Source organism: Poromitra crassiceps, assembly GCF_964638095.1.
Source record: "Poromitra crassiceps genome assembly, chromosome: 17".
Lineage (NCBI taxonomy): Eukaryota > Metazoa > Chordata > Actinopteri > Beryciformes > Melamphaidae > Poromitra > Poromitra crassiceps.
Window position 1 is genome coordinate 2,576,393 of NC_139635.1, and position 19,265 is coordinate 2,595,657.

The 19,265-nt window shown below is 43.0% G+C and overlaps 1 protein-coding gene across 1 annotated transcript in view; it reads left to right on the forward strand.

The window, feature by feature from the left end:
* The first annotated feature begins 2,649 nt into the window (after positions 1-2,649).
* The window catches only part of cul1a (cullin 1a), an 89,648-nt gene continuing 73,032 nt past the window's right edge, over positions 2,650-19,265 (forward strand). The window contains exons 1-4 of the mRNA XM_083653420.1: positions 2,650-2,786; positions 3,815-4,063; positions 7,671-7,720; positions 9,988-10,165. Coding sequence (XP_083509546.1) covers positions 3,974-4,063; positions 7,671-7,720; positions 9,988-10,165 — 318 coding nt within the window. The 5' untranslated portion in view covers positions 2,650-2,786; positions 3,815-3,973. The remainder of the gene's footprint in view (positions 2,787-3,814; positions 4,064-7,670; positions 7,721-9,987; positions 10,166-19,265) is intronic.

Genomic DNA, 19,265 nt, shown 5'->3' on the forward strand with positions numbered 1-19,265 from the left:
ACAAATCTAACCGTGAGTGTACCCCCCCGGTACAGTGTGGGTAGGGCAGCCAAACCTAACGTTAGCCCAGTGCATAAGCCAGGCTGCCTGGTCTATACTCTGTATATCCCACTGAGCTATATCTTATTTATGCCAATGGTATATCGTTACTAAGAGAGGAGCTTGTGAGGAACGAACATCCCCACAGTCAAAGCATTTCCCCGAGATATGCATATAAAAACGTTTGTTGCTTTAATAGCCTACAAAAAATAAAACCTCTGTTTGTATGTGATGCTAACCCGTTAGCGATGAGCTAATGGCTGGTGGTTGTATACTAGGCCTCATCTTATACCCGGGACGGGAGTTAACGTTATAAAACACATTTCCTGTCAGTTGGACAACCTGTAGCCTGTACTACGAAGCTAGTTTAATGCCTTATCCGAGTAAGTTTGAGTTTAAACCTGGTTTAGCCGTACTACAAAGCAAGTTAACTTTCAATCACCATGGCAACTGAGGCTGCAAAGCTAACCTGGTCGCGACCAGGTTAGCTTCAGAGGATAAGATCAAAATCCATGACAGACCCATATAATCGGCTCTCTGGAGTCACTCACCGTTCATATAAGATCGCCATATGAAAAATAGATTGCAGTCAACTGAGAATATAACAAGAAAAACATTTGTGGCTCTGTAGGCTACATAATTAAATTAAGCCTACTTACCACTTTATGTCTTAACAGCTCAACGATGCGTGGAGAAATATGATCACTATTAATCACAGCGGCGCATATCATGAATGGACCCTCAAATGGAGTGAGGGTGTCGTCTCAATTCAGTTCAGCAGTTTTCTCTTTTATAGTAGGCTATTAGGCTTTATACTAGGCTATTTTATATATGAATTATTCGATCAGTGCAACCACACACATGAGTGATAGAGATCATTATTCATTGAGCATGCGTTTCTAAATCTATGGTCTAAATAGGCTTACAGATTGTGGAAATGTATAGACTGAGATTACACATTTAGATTTGTTGCTGCTGCCTGTATCAATGCAGCTGTATCAATCGCTGATCAAAGTAAATCAAATGACTGATGTGAATACAAGCTGCTGCTTTAGACAGCCCTTCAGCAGACTATCCAACGCGGATTTTCATTCTGACATTAAATCGCGGATACATTAAATATCCGCTAAAACTCTGATCATGCACTGTGCTTCATTGAACGAGGAAATGGGTGTGGAAATGGGTGTGGGCGTGGATAAACTCAGCTGTTCATAATGTGATTGGCTGGCGCACCTCTTTCGCGTGGACGCGCGCCTGTGCACGAGCGAAAAACGTGCGCGTGCACAGGCAGATCCCAGGTCCACTTACCTAGTAAAAAACCAGCGTCGTAGTATCAGTTAACTAGATAGCTTTGATCCTGTTCAGTCAAACCAGATCAAAGGGACTTATCGCGGATCTGTTAAACTAGTTTCGTAGTACAGGGCTCTGGTCAGTTCTGAAAATATGTCTATTATTGTGTTATTCCAGCTATCGTTATCGGTTGTTAAGTTATAGTAATATTAAGCCGATAAATAATGAAAAACAGCCGACTAGCGCAAGCAGCTAACGCTAATGCTAGCCTGCATGTTAAAAACCATTGTGTACCGATAACGTAGCTGCTGGAGTAACTAATAAAACACATATTTTCTGAACTTACTTCAGTCCCCAACCAACGTTACTTCCTCGCACACGTTTCTCAAAACAATGTCCTTTTTATTGCGGTCCATCGATATGTCTGGTAGATAACATGATGAAAGCAGCACTGTGTCCTGTCTATGTCAAACTAACGCTAGCTCTATAATATGAAGAGCCTGTCCAGCCAATGACGGCTTGAGACTGGCTGCCACAGCTGTCAATCCTCCATTTTTATCCCTTTTTATATGTCAAATAACTACTTAAAAACAAACTGATCAGAAAAATGACCACTTGCACAGGCATTAGCATGATAATGACTATCTAAAATGATACAAACCACCTTTGGAAAAAACTTTATCTGACGTATACTGTGATTATTTCTGTTGTGATTTTCCCATCCACTAACATGGGGGAGGCGGGCCTTGTGACCTAATACTGGCTACAGCCGCCAGAGCGGCGATCTAACATGCAGCGGCTTCACTGAACGGGACCCGAGGCGGCGTCCATCTTTATATGTCGATGGTCATGCCCATTGTAACTGAGGGGGCAATTATTTTGAAAATAAATAAATAAATAAGTGAAATATGTGATATTGCAATTCCGCAATGTTTCTACAAGAACTTCTAATAAAAAAAACGACGTCCATCTTTTGGGTTAGGGTAACTAACCCTAACCTTGACTGATGAGTCTCGGCGTTGAGGCTAGTTGTTTGCCGTTTTATTTTCTTATTCGTTGTGTCTGATTCTCAAGTGAACGAGCTATTTCCGCTGCTTGTTTCCTGTCTAGGGCGGGCTCTAGGCCGGAAACAGGCCGAGTGACAAAATCCCTTGTAAACGGAGGCCAGGCTCTTTCTGGCTGAGAAGAGCCTGGTGACGCGAGGTTATTTGTGTAGTGTCCTTTGCCCGCAAGCGGAACCAACGTGACGAATTGTTTTCCAGAGGGACAGATATTCCGTGGACTATTGACAGGGAAGTGCTTCCAGCTTTGTTGTGGCACTGTCAGAGCTAGCAGTGACAGTTTCTACTGAGTTTTAAAGACACTGTTCAGCTTGTTCGTTTAAAACATTACCGCAACTGTGGTGGTTATCCTGCTTTGTTATCTGGACAGCTGAAGGACGAAGAAGTCCCAACATGGTAAGAGCTATAACCTGTTAGCCTGATGCTAATGTCGTCATCTAGTTAACGTTAGCGTTAGCTTCACCATACGTTATTGCCAGCTAACGTTACCTGGCTAACTAAAGTCTAACGGAACAGCTGATCTGGGAGCTGTTGGCATGCTCTGTCTGTCTGTCTGTCTGTCTGTCTGTCTGTCTGTCTGTCTGTCTGTCTGTCTGACTGGACATCATCTGGCTTTAGCTAGCTGGAAAATATTAACGTTAACTACATGTAGTTTCTGTCAGTAGCATTTTAATACTAGGTGCAAAGAAGCTTACTAAAAGCAGCGTTTCTAGGTGAAATTAAACATAACCTCGCCCTCTAACGTTACTTGAGTAGCTAGCTACTGGGAGCAGCTCATAATATTTAGGTAAAGTTTGCTTCAAAATATGTACATTCACAACCAAGTAGACCACTAATGGGCACGGTATGTCCCACTATAAACCATCATCTGTGTGTGGTTTCACCTTTGATTGAAAAATTCTCCCACCAGATTACAGAAAAGACATTACGTGATTAAGTGTTTGACCAAGTGATCAAAGAGGCAAAGGCAATAGCAATGGTCCCTGGAAGCTGGAGCTATGTCAAAAAATGCTGTCAGAGGAGATGGACTGAAAGGTTGGCCAAAGACCTGTGGGAGGAATCCCATAGCACAAAGGTTCCCAAACTTTTCCGAACAAGTACCACTATGTACCAAACCAAATTCCCCAAGTACCACTTCACACTGGGGATAAGAACTTTTTCTCTCTCCATAAAATAGAAATTAACTGATTTAACCATGCAATAGCATCAGCCACCGCAAAATTGAAGCGAAACAAAAGATAAATATCGTATTTGCTGATAGGCTGATGGCATTCAGCAGCTCTTTAGTACCCCCAGGTGGAGCCTCGCGGACCACCATTTGGGAATCATTGCCTATTTCAAGACAAAATCATGAAAGGTGAATAAATAGACCCTTTAAAGTTGATTCTGATGTATTACAGTATGTGTTTCTGTATTCACTGTAGGTCTGTAGGCAGAGGGGACCCCTGATCACCACTTGAACTTGGGGGATAAACCAAGAACCTCTAAGCTTTCATGTCTGCCCCCTCCCCTGCTCTTTCTATGGACTGAGGAAGCTTCATTCCAGACATTGTAAAGTGGCCTGATTGGAGAGGACAACCATCATGTCCTCCAACAGGAGCCAGAACCCTCACGGGCTGAAGCAGATCGGCTTGGACCAGATCTGGGATGACCTGAGGGCAGGCATACAGCAGGTCTGTGTCATGTCACCTTCATCCCTGCGTCAATAGAGTACTGCAGGGATGACGTATTTTTGTAGGCTTTATCCAGAAATCGCCGCCATTTGGTTCTTCAGTGGAGAAGTCTATGGGGTTTTAGAATGGGGATTTCACTTGAAGGATGGCTTTACTGGTAATCAACCCACTTTGTACCGTTAATAATCTCCGTAATATAAGCACATGCGCAGTGTTGACCTCTCTCTGTGTTTTCCTTATGGAGATCTCCCATTTCCTCCTCTGCCAAAGCGCTCTGTTCTGACGCGTTTTACGTCACAACGCATCAGGACGGAGCTGCGGAAGTTCTGCTGGAGAGGCAGAATCTGCTTTGAGGGCGGCTGTTATTGTTTATTTTTATTTTTTAAGTATGCACACATCCGCAGAGAATACATTGAGAGCCTTAACGAGCCTTAACTCATTGAGTGCCAGCCACTTTTGGAGAACGGACGCTCCCAGTGCCAGAGTTTCAGAGCGTTTTCAGTGATTTCTCGAGGCCCACAGAATATTGTGTGATATTACTATGTAAACACCGAACACGCAAAAAGAACGATGAGACTCTCTTCTATCATCAGCAAAAACAGGTTTATTGATATCATTTTCCGTTCTTTAGTTATCAGCCGGAGAAGATAGCGTGATTTAACCAAAAACAGCTGTTTTTTTCTAGAAGCTGAGATAATGAGCCTTTTGTGAAATTAAACATTTCATGCACATCACTGACTGAAGCTAATATTTTCTGATGTATGGTAATAATTTCCTTCAATAGAACAGCGAAAACCAAGGAATTTTGTTTGGCAAAATAATATTTTTTAGCTGCAACCAGCAGCGCTGGCCCCTGCGTGCGCTGCTGGTTGCAGCTTCTTGCTGGTCTTGATTTACTGCTGGTGGGCATCAGATATTCTAGCTTGCGTTTGCCAATCCTGTCCTGCTGTCTGGGTCTGTCTGGGTCAGTGTTGTATGCTGCTCTGCGTGCCCCCCCCCCCCCTCAACTGCACACTCCTCCTCCGTATGGGAGTGTCTCTGGGGCTTTAACAAAATCATGCGGATGGGCTATCGCAGCGGACACGGAGGTGCTCAATTGTGGCAGCAGATTGGCTGCTGCAGGCACAGCTAACGTTATGCTTCATGCATATCGATGCATACGGATGCGATGCGATTTCCGTTTCCCCAACGACTTCTTCTCTGTTTTTTCCTCGCCTTTCTGTAATCTGGAGAGCACTGTCGCCACCTAATGGGTCCCTAAAATAGCTTTTACACATTCAACAGCCACCATACTTTCACAGGAGATGGATCTGGCTTTGATGCACGTCCCACCGTCAAAAAACGCAATTGACGAACATACTCGTCCTTGGCACTCTACGTTACTAAACCAATTGACGAACATACTCGTCCATGGCACTCAATGAGTTAATGACTTGGTGGGGGCGAGTTTCTGCAGACAGGAGCTAGGAGCATTTTCTCCGTAAGGTAAACGGAGAGAGAAGGCAAAACACTGCCCATGTGCTTATAATACCGAGATTATGATACAAAGTGGGTTGATTACCGGTAAAGCCATCCTTTAAATGCATAAAATAAGGTCTGTGGTTAACAAAAGTTTATGGGAACGCAAATTTGGGTTCAGCGTGATACTCCTCACAAACGTGAATAACTTTTATGCCTTTTGAAGAAACTTTTTTATTTTTGACACTTGCATACCTGCCAACATTGGGCTGTGAAATAGTCAGAGATTGTCTGGGGTATCGGTGAATGGCCCACCCTCAACATCCCCCATATAACCCTACACCACAAATTAATAGAATAAATACAAGGGTGTAAAGTAAATTACTTTTAATTAGTCTTAAATTCGTAGCGCACAGTAAAATAAATAATAACATAAAATAAACATACAAAATCTACAAAAGATGTCATCAAAAGTCAGCATCTAAAATTTACATCACAAAAAATATCAAGTGCAAACATTGTGAGTGTCAGTGAATATGGAAATGTTAACTTAGCAGTTCCCCTCTGTGGTTCCGCGGCATGTTTAGCATGTTTACTAACGTCATTTCCCCCGTCGTGTTCTACGCTAAAGTCAGCCTGACATAGCTTTCAAAACTCATGGTGTTTGCTAATGTGGCTAGCGGTTAGAAGCGGGAAGATCTCGCACCAAGTGGCCTGAAATTTGGCAGCGTATCTCTTCTTCTTGTGACGTGTTTCATGCATTCTCAGTGGCAAAGCGAGCAGAGCCCATTGACCGTATACATAATGATGGTGTTCCTCACCTGAGAGCTGCGAGCACAGTGACGTAGTGCGTCACTCACTCGACTCGTCGCTGCATCTGGGTTGGGTTGCCAGGTACCACAACACATATCCTACAAATTGGGAGATTAGAAAGAGAAATGACCAAGCAGGAGCACAGCGGGAGAAAGGGTTAAAAATCGGGAGACTTCGGCGTAAATGAGGAGTGTGGCAGGCATGCACTGGTTGTGGAGAACCTGCTTACAAGTGCTGCATGACACATGAAGAATGAAGCCATGATATGTGATCAGGTGGACTCACACACAAGTCAGTGTTGAATGCTTTGCGACTGAACTTGTGCTCGATGCAATTGAATGCAGATTGGGTGACATCTTGAAGCTGGTCTATGTCCTCGGGCAAGTTTCACTGCTAAAATGCTTTTTGTTTGGATACTTGTTTCTAAGAGGACCACATTAGACAGACTCTTTTGTGTGTGAAGGGTAATTATTTTTTAGTGAGAATTGCTATGTCTGACCTGCAATTCATAGTGTTACGGTTTTATTCAGATGTGTGATTTGTAGTAATTCATTCATCAATTTATTCATTCTGTACAGATACAATATGCAAGTTTTCTCCTTCACAGCCTATTTTACTCTACTAGGCATCTCGTGCGCTACACACGCTCGATTCCTAGGCTCGCCCGCTTCGCGGCGAGCTTCCATATGCAGCTCGGCCGCTGCGTGGCAGCTCGACTGCTGTGCGGGCTCACCTGCTCTTATGACATCACTGATGACCACTGCGCATCGTGGCCTCGCCTGCTCTATGACATCGTAATTAGGGCAATCACCTAATTAAAAAATCCGGCTCTGTCGGGTCACCCGCACAGCCCAGGGGCGGAAGGCATCGTCTCCATCTGGTTCCTCCCGATTCTACCTACTTAGACTACCATCACTCATTAGCCTCACACTGATGACATCATCGATGACATCATCACTGAAATATAGCCTCAGCCTTAGGGCAATCAGCCTTACGGAAATTAATCTGCCCTAATTTAAAAAAAATCGGGTGCCTTTTACACTTCTGAAAGTTTCAGCCCGATCGCACGTAAAACGGCATAGCTGTGGCCGGACAAAATTCTTGAAACAAACAGAGAGACAGACAGTCCACATTGCCAAAAGTATATATATATATATATATATATATATATATATATATATATATATATATATATAGATAGATAGATAGATAGATAGATAGATAGATAGATATAGAAGGTCCCCTTTCACCACAGAATAGAAGTATAACTAGACGGCAATTTGAGTAGCATGGTTTAGTAACTCTTTATTATTATTATTATTATTATTTGAACTAGGTCTATACCAGACAAAGCATGCTGAAGTCACGCTACATGGAACTCTACACGTATCCTTCCAACATCTGACCAACCAGAAAACCAACTATAGACCACACCAGCTCTGACGACCGTGACTTGAAACCAATGTGGGCCAGGGACGTAAATAAAGTGTGTGTGTGTGTGTGTGTGTGTGTGTGTGTGTGTGTGTGTGAGATGGGTAATTTTTGGGCAATTCCGTTTTATTTTTCATTTTTTTCCATTTTAATTTTAATTCAGGGCTTAGGGTCGATATTTTTTTCTTTTTTCTTTTGATAACTTGTCTCTCTCGGACCGCCTCTTGGACATGATTCTCAAAGTGACCAATTTGTGAGGTGATGTAAGGGTCCCACGCAAGACCGACCCCCCTCTCAAAACACCATAAACAAAAACTGAATACATTTCTCGGCCTACTAATTATGAGATCATTTAGGTCAGGGTTTCTCAACTGATGGGTCGCGACCCAAACATGGGTCACGGGGCCATTTTGAGTGGGTCGCTGATGCCCATGGCGAAGGAAAAATCCAAATATTCCCAAATGTTGTCTGAAACCAATTTAACTTGTTTAAAAAACATATAAGCCTGTAATTCAAGATAAGTCTGCCTTTTTATTTCATTGGGTTTTTAGTAGGGCTGTGGCGATTCACTTATCTCCCGATTCGATACTATCACGATTCTTGGGTGCCGATTCGATTTATATTGCGATTCTTAAGTATTGCGATTCTACGATTATTGCGATTCGATATTACGATTTATTGCGATTTTTGTTTCTTTTTTTCTTTTCTTTTTTCAGTTTGTTTGCTTTTTTACACTAGATTAGAACATGGGAAAAGTTGAACATCGCGCGTGAAATTTGGGCCGTTTGAAGCCCAATTTGGGCCATTTGAAGCCAGATTTGGGCCGTTTGAAGTCCAATTTTACAATGAGATGCACCCACTTTAACCCTGAAGTGTAATTATTATTTCAGACTAACTAATAAAGTAATAAAACCACTAGTAAACCAGTAGGCGGCGCCTGGCCTGCTGTTCAGTGAGTGGCCTGACTGCAAGCACCCAATTTTTTTTTTTTTTTTTTTTTTTTTTTTTTGCGATTATCGATTCTGGAATAAAAGATCGATTAAAAAAATCGTGACATTAAAAATCGCGATACTTAGGTGAATCGATTTTTTCCCCCACCCCTAGTTTTTAGCCCTCGTTGCAATTTTGTTGCACTTTGTTGTATATTTCATGTTTTTAACGGTGCATGAAGGCATTGTGTATTACTGCACAATTTTTTGTGAAATAAATTTGAGTGGTATAAAAAAACGAAATTTGAAGAAATGTCAATAAACTGACTGGGAGCCTGACACTATATCCACATAGTGGACCTTATTTCTTTTTTATAGTTTATCTAATTGTCTGGCACCTGCCTATTGAGTGGATGTGCACGCTCTACTTTCCTCCTCATAGACCAGTTGAGAACCACTGATTTAGGTTACTACAATAATTAGGTCTACTTTTGATTTTGATAATTAGGCCTACGTTTATCCATTTCAGCCAAACTTATGGAAAATTCTGCAATATTCCAAGTTTTGATTTCATTTTTATTACCATATTATTCCCGTCTGTTTTTTTCGTTTTGCGCAACTCATATGGCCCTAGTTTTTGGTGGCACGGTGTCTTTTATGAATGACTTTCACTAGGGGTGGGGGGGAAAAATCGATACAACATAGTATTGCGATATTTTCTGTGGCAATATATTGTATCACACGAATGCCAAGTATCATGATATTTTTTTTATTTTTTTTACTATCATTTTATTATACAAATTTGCCAAGTACATGCAAGATTTATGTGTTGGTCAGTCTGTCTGCTTGACAATGCCATTTTACTGCAATAAAAATGATTAAAGTGAGATGAACAGACTGGAAACGTTATCTCATGAGATAAAACAGATGTTGACCAAGTTTTTTCCTTTGGGGACATAATTTGCATTTGAAAAAAGGTAATAAATCACAATATATTGCAATATCGCAATACTCAATATATCGCAATACTAGCATATTGCAATATCGCAATACTATCGTATCGTGACATAAGTATCGTGATAATATCGTATCGTGGGGCATCTGGTGATTCCCACCCCTAACTTTCATAGAATGGAATGATGAAAATGGGAGTTTGAGGAAAAGGTTGACACTAATAATGTCCTGGAACATTCTTGGCTTTATTCCTGCTGGGTCTTTTGACAGAGATCCAGTTATTTTTGCCAGTTATTTTCCTTGCTTCTGTTTCTTAGCCTTGACCCAATGTCCACCCAGACATGTCTATAACTACTGCACCAGTGTTCACCAGTCTAACCAGCCACGGGGGGGTGGCCCACCACCACCCAAGCCTTCCAAGAAGTCTCCCACCCCTGGAGGGGCCCAGTTTGTCGGTTTGGAGCTCTACAAGAGGCTGAAGGAGTTCCTCAAGTCCTACCTCATCAACCTGCTCAAGGTAACAACAATCCAGGAGGACGGCATGTGGCTGTGGGAGGGGTTCTGTAGCCAAAAGCTAACTCCAAACACTTAAACATGGTTTAGTACACAGTACACTGTGTCATAAAGCACCCTACGTAGTCGAGCAGTATGCAGAGAGGAGGCCACGCTGTAGACATTACCATGTCTCCTATCAGCCAGTAGGGGTCAGATAGACTAAACTTATTATGAGTTAGACCATGTGTCCATCAAAGTGTTTTTTATGCTTCTGCCAGCGATAACCATGGCTGGAGGCATAGGGGCCTACCTTGGCAAAAGCGGTAATTTAGTGCTTGCGCGTGGGCACAGCGCAAATTGGGGGTGTGCCCACACTAGGGATGGGTACCGTTCACATTTGAACCGATACCGGTACGATACCGGTACCTGGAATTCGGTACGGTACCCAAAACGGTACCATTTTCGGTACTTTACACGCTCTAATAACAAAAAAAATTACAGTTGTAAAAAAAAGAAAATCCAAACTTCTCTAAAGCCTTCATATCTCAGGCTCTGTAGCACATAGAAACATAAAATAAAAAGCATTTGAGAGCTTAACCCTTTGGCTTTTTGTATTATATTTGCCCTAATGTTCATTAAAAAAATGTTTTATCTTTAACCCCTAAAAATAAAAATATTCTAATGCATTTTAAGAAATGTTAATAAAGATTATGGCAAATGTAACCCTTCCCAATAAAAAGCCACCGGTTTAAGCTCTCAAATGCTTTTTATTTCATGTTGATAGCTACTATACAGGCTGAGGAAATACGTTCTGTTGAACCCTTGACAATTACTGCAGCAAGAGTAACGTTAGCGTTTAACGTTTAACGTAGTAACGTTTGCAGTCGTTGTGAAGACAGTGAAAACGGCAGTGAAACAACTTATCCAGCTAACGCTAGGCTAGCTATAACGTTACCTGATGTTGTATAAGTCGATGCCTCTCTCAACGTTACAGCTGAGGAGGTGCTGCTAACGTTAGCTGTGGTGCGCTGCCTGCTTCATTCACCCTCAGCCTATCTAAGACGTTACAGTCTTCAGCATTTAGCTAAATACATCTTGTGTTTGACCATGCTTCCTCAAGTTTGAGGTGTTTCCCTACTAGTCAGCTTTGCAATTCACATCACAAATGTTGCAACTTGGTAAAGTGTAGCCACATTTTTGGACCGCTTTCGGCTGGCCCTGTTTTGCTTTCAGGACCTTCAGGTAGAGTGATGTACTGACGTAACGCGCTCTCGCGTGTTGCCTTAAGGTTCCGTCGGAATTTCTATTTTACCCACTCTCTTTCTATTACTCAGATGCGTTCAAGTACCGAAATTAGGTACCGTTCGTTTTTATGTGAACTGGTACGGGGCAGTACCGACGTATTTCGGTCGGTGCCTGTAAAAGTACCGAGTTCGGTGCCCATCCCTAGCCCACACGCATTGGTATTCTCCCTCCTGTGCAAAATGCCTCTGCGGTGCGCGCAAAAGCTTTAAATGGGTGTGGTTATAGTGAAAATGATGCAGGCCACACCGATTGGTCTGATTAATGTGAAGGCCAAACTCTGGGCATTACATCAAACAGACCAATCAGATTCCATCTCTCACTTCCTTTATACCCTTCGCAGTGTGGAGAACCCAACACTAGCAAAACATTTTGACCTCATAATTTTCACATACATCATACATCGCATCAACACCATCGCATCATATACCAATAACACTGTATTTTTACCACGTGCGATAGCACGCTGGTCAACACGCGATTATTTCAACATCAGTCAGTCATTTGGAACGGAAAGGACGCTTTTCTTGTGTGGGGACGCTGGATGACTTTCACTGTCGTTTCCCGAAGGGGTGGTGTGTTTCAATACACGCCTGACCCCGCCCGCATGGGACGCTGCCTTCTTTTCGACGAGCACACACTGACACACACACACACACCTCCACACTCTCTCGCTCAGACACACACACACACACACGCACACACACACACACATGGACTGCGGCACGACCCACAGTGCTAAACAATGGCTAAACACCAAGGGCTGAAAGAAAGACATTACAAACAAACGTCAACTTCTGAGTTTAACTCATTGAGTGCCAGCCACTTTTGGAGAACGGACGCTCCCAGTGCCAGAGTTTCAGAGCGTTTTCAGTGATATCTCGAGGCCCACAGAATATTGTGTGATATTACTATGTAAACACTGAACACGCACAAAGAACGATGAGACTCTCTTCTATCATCTGCAAAAAAAAGTTTATTGATCCCATTTTCCGTTCTTTAGTTATGAGCCGGAGAAGATAGCTTGATTTAACCAAAAACAGCAATTCTTTTCTAGAAGCTGAGATAATGAGCCTTTTGTGAAATTAAACATTTCAAGCACATCACTGACTCTGAAGCTAATATTTTCTAATGTAGTCACACCTCAAAAATAATTTCCTTCAATAAAACAGTGAAGGCCAGGGAATTTTGTTTGGCAGAATAATATTTTTTAGCTGCAACCAGCAGCACTGGCCCCTGCGTGCGCTGCTGGTTGCAGCTTCTTGCTGGTCTTGATTTGCTGCTGGTGGGCATCGGATATTCTGGCTTGCGTTTGCCAATCCTGTCCTGCTGTCTGGGTCTGTCTGGGTGTTGTGTGCTGCTCTGCGTGGCCCCCCCCCCCCCCCCCCCCGCCTCAACTGCACACTCCTCCTCCGTATGGGAGTGTCTCTGGTGGCTCTCTGCTGAGTTTGCTGTGCACAGTGAAGGGTGCGCGACATCCAGCTTTTTTACAGCGTTCCGCGTGTGTTTGTCACCGGCTCCCATGCTTCCAGTTGAGAATAATAACAACTCCACAGCTGATCATGCGGATGTGCTGTCGCAACGGACACGGAGCGGCTCAATTGTGGCAGCAGATCGGCTGCTGCAGGCACAGCTACAGTAACGTTATGCTTCATGCATATCGATGCATACGGATGCGATGCGATTTCCGTTTCCCCAACGACTTCTTCTTTGTTTTTTCCTTGCCTTTCTGTTATCTGGAGAGCACTGTCGCCACCTAAGGGTTCTGTAAAATAGGTTAGACACATTCAATAGCTCCCATATTGTAAGAGGCGATGTAAGAGGCTTAGATCGGCATCCCCCCGTCAAAAAACGCAATTGACGACTTTAGTCGTCTTTGGCACTCTACGTCACTATTTGAATTGACGACTAAAGTCGTCATTGGCACTCAATGAGTTAATGTCGATACAAAGGACTCAGGATGCTCTGGCTGTGTAGAATTTGTTTCTTGATGAATTAGCGGACGTTACTGATATGTTTGGTCGTGTTTTCAATTGCATTAGCTGTAGGCACTGGTTTCCTCCTTGTGGAAGAGGGACAGCAATCTTTGCAAATATCGAGTTCTGAAATGCGTGTTTCAACATTCCGACCCAGTGATCCTTTGTATCGACATTAAAGGAAGACATTAATTTATTTTTGTAAGTTTTGGTTTGGTATTTTGCGACTATTTTAACATAGACGGTATGGCCGCCCACTTCAAGCACCAGCCAGCCAGCCCACCAGCAGATCTGTGTAAAAAGCTGTAACACTGAAACGTGACTATGGAGCTGCAAAATAGTGTTTTTTGGACACCCGACCCAGCGAAAACCACATGGGATAGTTTAATGTCCCGATTATGAAGCAACCCAATCGCCAGAATAAAAAACAACAACAGAATATTATGTAGATACAATATCAACTCAATCAATTTGAATAGGCTATACTATCCTGGCCTATATAGGCTAGCCTATATACTGTAGGTCAGAATCATCAACTCAATCAATTTGAATAGGCTATACCAGGGATACTCAACTTGATTTGCCCGGGGGCCACTTTTGCAAAATGACAGGAGGCCAGGGGCCAGTTAATAATCAAGTAGCGGTTTGTAGCTGTTTGTAGATTTTTGGGGATTGGGCCTTCGTCTCTTTTCTATAGAGAGTAAGGTGTTAAACACCATGATCATTGAGTTGGTTGAAAAACAGTCTTTATTTTAAGTTATATTTTGGATATGAACTTCATTAGTCAACCAAAGTTTACTATAGAAGTGAATGGGGGCAACATCATGCGCCCTGTATCTAATGTATTTGGTACCTGTGATCATCATTGTAGCGGGATACTCACACACACACACACACACACACACACACACACACACACACACACACACACACACACACACACACACACACACACACACACACACACACACATGCACACACACACAATAGGCTACTTGAATATTAGGGGGATGTATCCTTTATCTCACCCTGACCTGTTGTTTCTTTGCTTTCATCATGACACTATATAAGAAGTAACACAAATTACATGGAATAACAATTGCCATGATTTTGCGTCACTCCATCCGTGGCTATACCCCATCGAGCCACAACCCAGGGATGCCTGCCCTCGTGGTTGCCACACGCCACACGTGGTCTGGGGCCGAATTTGCCCTTGTTTCCGAACTGTTCCATGCCAGACCCCTGAAAAGTGTTTTGGCAAATTTTGGAGGTGATCGGAGCAACGGTGCGCCTTGCAACTCCCAAGTGCCACAAGTGCCACTGGTCCATGTTGTTGTCGCAGGTTAAGGCTTGATTGGCTGAGCTGTGAGCAAGAGTGTCCAATTTATAACCTCAGCAGGGAAGGGATTATGACATTCAGTCTAGGACATCTCTGATGATGTCACAATGTCTATGACATTAATGGGTATATGACATCACAATTTAGTTTATGACATCACTGATATCACAATGTCTATGACATTAGTGCGTATGGCATCATCAGTGATTTCTTAAATCACAGATTTCTTAAATCACTGATGCATTACAATTCAGTCTATGGCAGTGGTTCCCAACCTACGGTACGCGTACCGTAGGTGGTACTTGCGCCCCCTGCTGGTGGTACTTGGAAGGCTCTGTGAAAATTAAAAAAAAAAAAAAAAAAAATTTTTTTGTAGTTTTTGTGCAAAATCCATGGTGGTCATTAGTAGTAGTTTTCAAACATGTGAAAGTGAAATAATAATAATAATTATTAATATTATTGGCAGTGTTTCTCAAGGTAGGTGGTACTTGCGCCCCCCCCCCCCTGCTGGTGGTACTTGATCCCTGGAATCCCAATGTTTAAATTATGAAATAAACCCAACTTTAAAATCAATTGTAAAACATGTTTATCTATCAGAATAATACTACGAATGAAAATAAACTTGTGATCATTGAAATTGAGGTTTATTTTGTTGTCTTGAGATTTAGAAACAAATATTTGTTTCTGACGGACACTATACCTGTTGCGCATGCACAATTACCTGCCCGCCCGCATGGTTACACAAGTGGTGAACAAAGACGAGGAGGGATGCTAAAGTGGATCAAAACGGGAGGGAATCGTAAAAGAGCTGTAGTAGAGGAGAGCAGCAACGATGAAGCACAAGGAGGTGAAGACAGCAGTCAACCCAGCACAAGTGCAGCTGCTGCAGGTTGCACATAGGCTGCAGGTTGGAATAAATTTGCCTCCTGCGTGAACTGTGCATAGCTGAAAAGACTGTATTTTAACGTCGGTCATATGGTGGTACTTGGAGAGCCAACTACTTTCTCAGGTGGTACTTGGTGTAAAAAGGTTGGGAACCACTGGTCTATGGCATCACTGATGTCACAATGTCTACTACTATGACATTAGTTGGTATGGCATCATCAATCAGTGTGGCATCAGCCACCTCTAAACACCACTCGACAATGACGATGATGTCATTGTTCTGTCATTGTTCTGCCAACCACTTGACGATTGTGGGTCATGACATATTCAGTGGGTCATGACATCATCAGGATGGTCGATGTTGATTGTGTTGATGTCTCATGTTGGCGCTCCCTCCAGTCTCGACTCACACTGAATGAAAGTCTCTCTGGTGTTTGTTGCTTAAAGTATAGAAGGGTTGCTCTTTATCGTGAATGATGTCCTTCCGGCGTTTGTAGACTGGTGCTCTGCGGTGGAGGACCTTATTGAGAACAGTCTGGAAGATGATCACGTTACGAATGACTCTTGTTTGCATTCAGTGCAAACTTCACTTCTGTACCAAATATCTCTCAAATAGTGTTCACACACTATTCCCATCACCCTGCCTGATTGGGTCTTAACTAATGTTTTAGATTTCAACATGATGACAATAACAACATCAAAAGGGAACGGTTGGATATTTTTGTTCGACGCTATTTGATGGTCATCAAACAACTAGCTGGCTAGCTACCGTACCAGCATTGTCACATCATCAGTGATGTCATAGACCTTGTTATGTCATAAATCACTGATGTCATAGACCATGTTATTGAGGTCATAGAAATCATCAGTGATGTCATAAACAGGGTTTCCATGGGTCCTTGAAAGTTTGTGAATTTGAGAAAATCCAATGTCTTGAAAGTCATTGAAAGTGCTTCAATAGTCAGGATAGTGGATAGTGGGAGGTCGACGTCAAATTTGTATCCAATCAGAGAAATGTTGACATTTTCTGGAAAACGGAAGGTCAGATCGCGATGCATTTAATTGACAATTATGTGTATTTTTACCCTGAATCCAACGCCGCCATCCATGAGTCTCTACGAGTTATGGTTGTGGAGATACATCCGCCCTGCTTGCAGGACTACAGGAGAGAGATAGAGGACAGTGAGGGGTTGGGGGTTTCAAGTTACTGACCAAACACTCTATTTCAGTGATTGCTGTCAGAATATAGAGCCATTTAACTCATTGAGTGCCAATGACGACTTTAGTCGTCAATTGCTTTAGTAACGTTGAGTGCCAAAGACGACTAAAGTCGTCAATTGCGTTTTTTGGCGGTGGGACGTGCATCAAAGCCAGATCCATCTCCTGTGAAAGTATGGTGGCTGTTGAATGTGTAAAAGCTATTTTAGGGACCCATTAGGTGGCGACAGTGCTCTCCAGATTAGAGAAAGGCCAGGAGAAAAGAGAGAAGAAGTAATGGGGAAACGGAAATCGCATCGATATGCATGAAGCATAACGTTAGCTGTGCCTGTGAACAGCAGTCAATCTGCTGCCACAGCCCCTCCGTCTCCGCTGCAATAGCCCCTCCATATGATTTAGTTGGCGACACCAGCGTCTTTCTGAAAAGTTACATTATTCTCAGCTGGGAGCCGGCGACATGATGTGAAAAAGCGGGGGGATGCAGCGTGCAGTGCAGAGTCAGAGCAAAAGCAGAGCGAGAGCAAACGCAGCAGCCCAGAGACACTCCAAGGGGGAGGAGGAGGGGGGTGGGGCACGCAGGGCAGCAGAAAGCCCAGAAAGCCCAGAATCGGACGCAGCTTCACAGCTCACAACTGAAACCCCAGAAACGAGCGAGCCCGATCCACACTGCCCCGACGAGCGGCCGCCATCCAGGCAGCAGACTCGCCTGACACAAGCAGCACTCAGAGCGAGCAGCAACATCATGACACACCCACGGAGGAGGAGTTTGCAGTAGAGGGGGGGTGGGGGTGCTGTTATATTGAAGGAAATTACTGTTCAGATGTTTCAGGTCAGAAAATATTAGTTTCAGAGTCAGTGATTTGCTTGAAATGCCATATTTCACAAAAGGCTCAATATCTCAGCTTCTAGATGGAAACGCCAATTTTTTCTGTTTTTGACCTATCTTCTCCGGCTGATAAGTAAAGAACGGAAAATGATATCAATAAACTTTTTTTTGCTGCTGATACAATATAGTCTCATCGTTCTTTGTGCGTGTTCGGTGTTTACATAGTAATATCACACAATATTCTGTGGGCCTCGAGAAATCACTGAAAACGCTCTGAAACTCTGGCACTGGGAGCGTCCGTTCTCCAAAAGTGGCTGGCACTCAATGAGTTAACACTTATTTTATCACAAAAACATTGCTGAATATAGCTTTAATGTGCTCTCAGACCCTGGCACATCCACCGCCGCCACCTGTTGAGGGCTAGGTTCAGGGTGCCTACATCATATAAACTAGTTTTTTTAGACCCTGCTTCTGCAAAAATAATCAAAATTATAGTCACTTTTGTTTCTCCAGCCCCGTTGTCTCAATCCAGATTGCGCGTTTGAAAAAAGAGTCCGGTCGAAACGCTGCCTATTGCACTGCAGCAATTAACTAGTATGAAATAAAGCTGAAAAGCTGTACCAAACAAACGTTAATATCTCAAAAACTAGACATCACATCGCTTATGTTTTGACTTTGGGAGTGTTAGCAGAAGTAGCTCAAGGGTCTGATGTATAATTAAGCAATATAGCATGAGAGCCAGTGTGTTGTGCCAAATATATCCCCCTGATCAGCTGTTATCCCACGAGGCCGCAGGCCGAGTGGGATAACTGCTGAGCAGGGGGATATATTCCACAACACACGCAGCTCGAGTGCTATATTGCTTTTATAAAACGGTTTCCAAGTATGATAATATAATAATAATAATAATACTATAAGTCCGACTCCGACTGGCATGTCATTCTGATAGAGTCAGTTGAAACACTACTGTAAGGCGGGACCGCAAGAACATGCGGGTGATTTGATTGGATCGTTCTGGAGACTGAAGTTGACATTGGCCAATCCTGGCGCTTGCTGAGTAGCTGAGAGCTTTCTGGGAAACCCCGACAGGCAGCTCGAGCGCAGCATTGCATTCTCAGCGCTTGCTGAGAAGCTGAATGCTTTCTGCAAAGCCCGACACCAACTAACGTTACGGGGTTAAATGCGGGGTTAAATGCGGGGTTAACAGCCTTTCTTTTGCAAAGAAGACATTAGCCCGCATCTATTCTTGTACAAAACATCATTTTCTGCGAAGTATTAGTAAAGTTATAAGCGAAGATCGATTCACAAGGATCTGACAGCTGTCTCCGCCATTTTTTTTTCCTACGTTGTCATTTGAGGTAAGCCTTATTATTACTCTCTTAGTAAGAGAGTTGCCATGGCAACCAATAACCCATGGCCATGGGTTATTGAACTCGGTTACTGGAATTATACAATGGCTGTGAACCAATCAGATTGCTTGATTTGAGAGAGCCGTTTTATAATATCAGATATAATATAATATGTAGTGTTAAAGTTACGATTATACCACACTGACCTGTTCCCTCTCTGTCCCTCT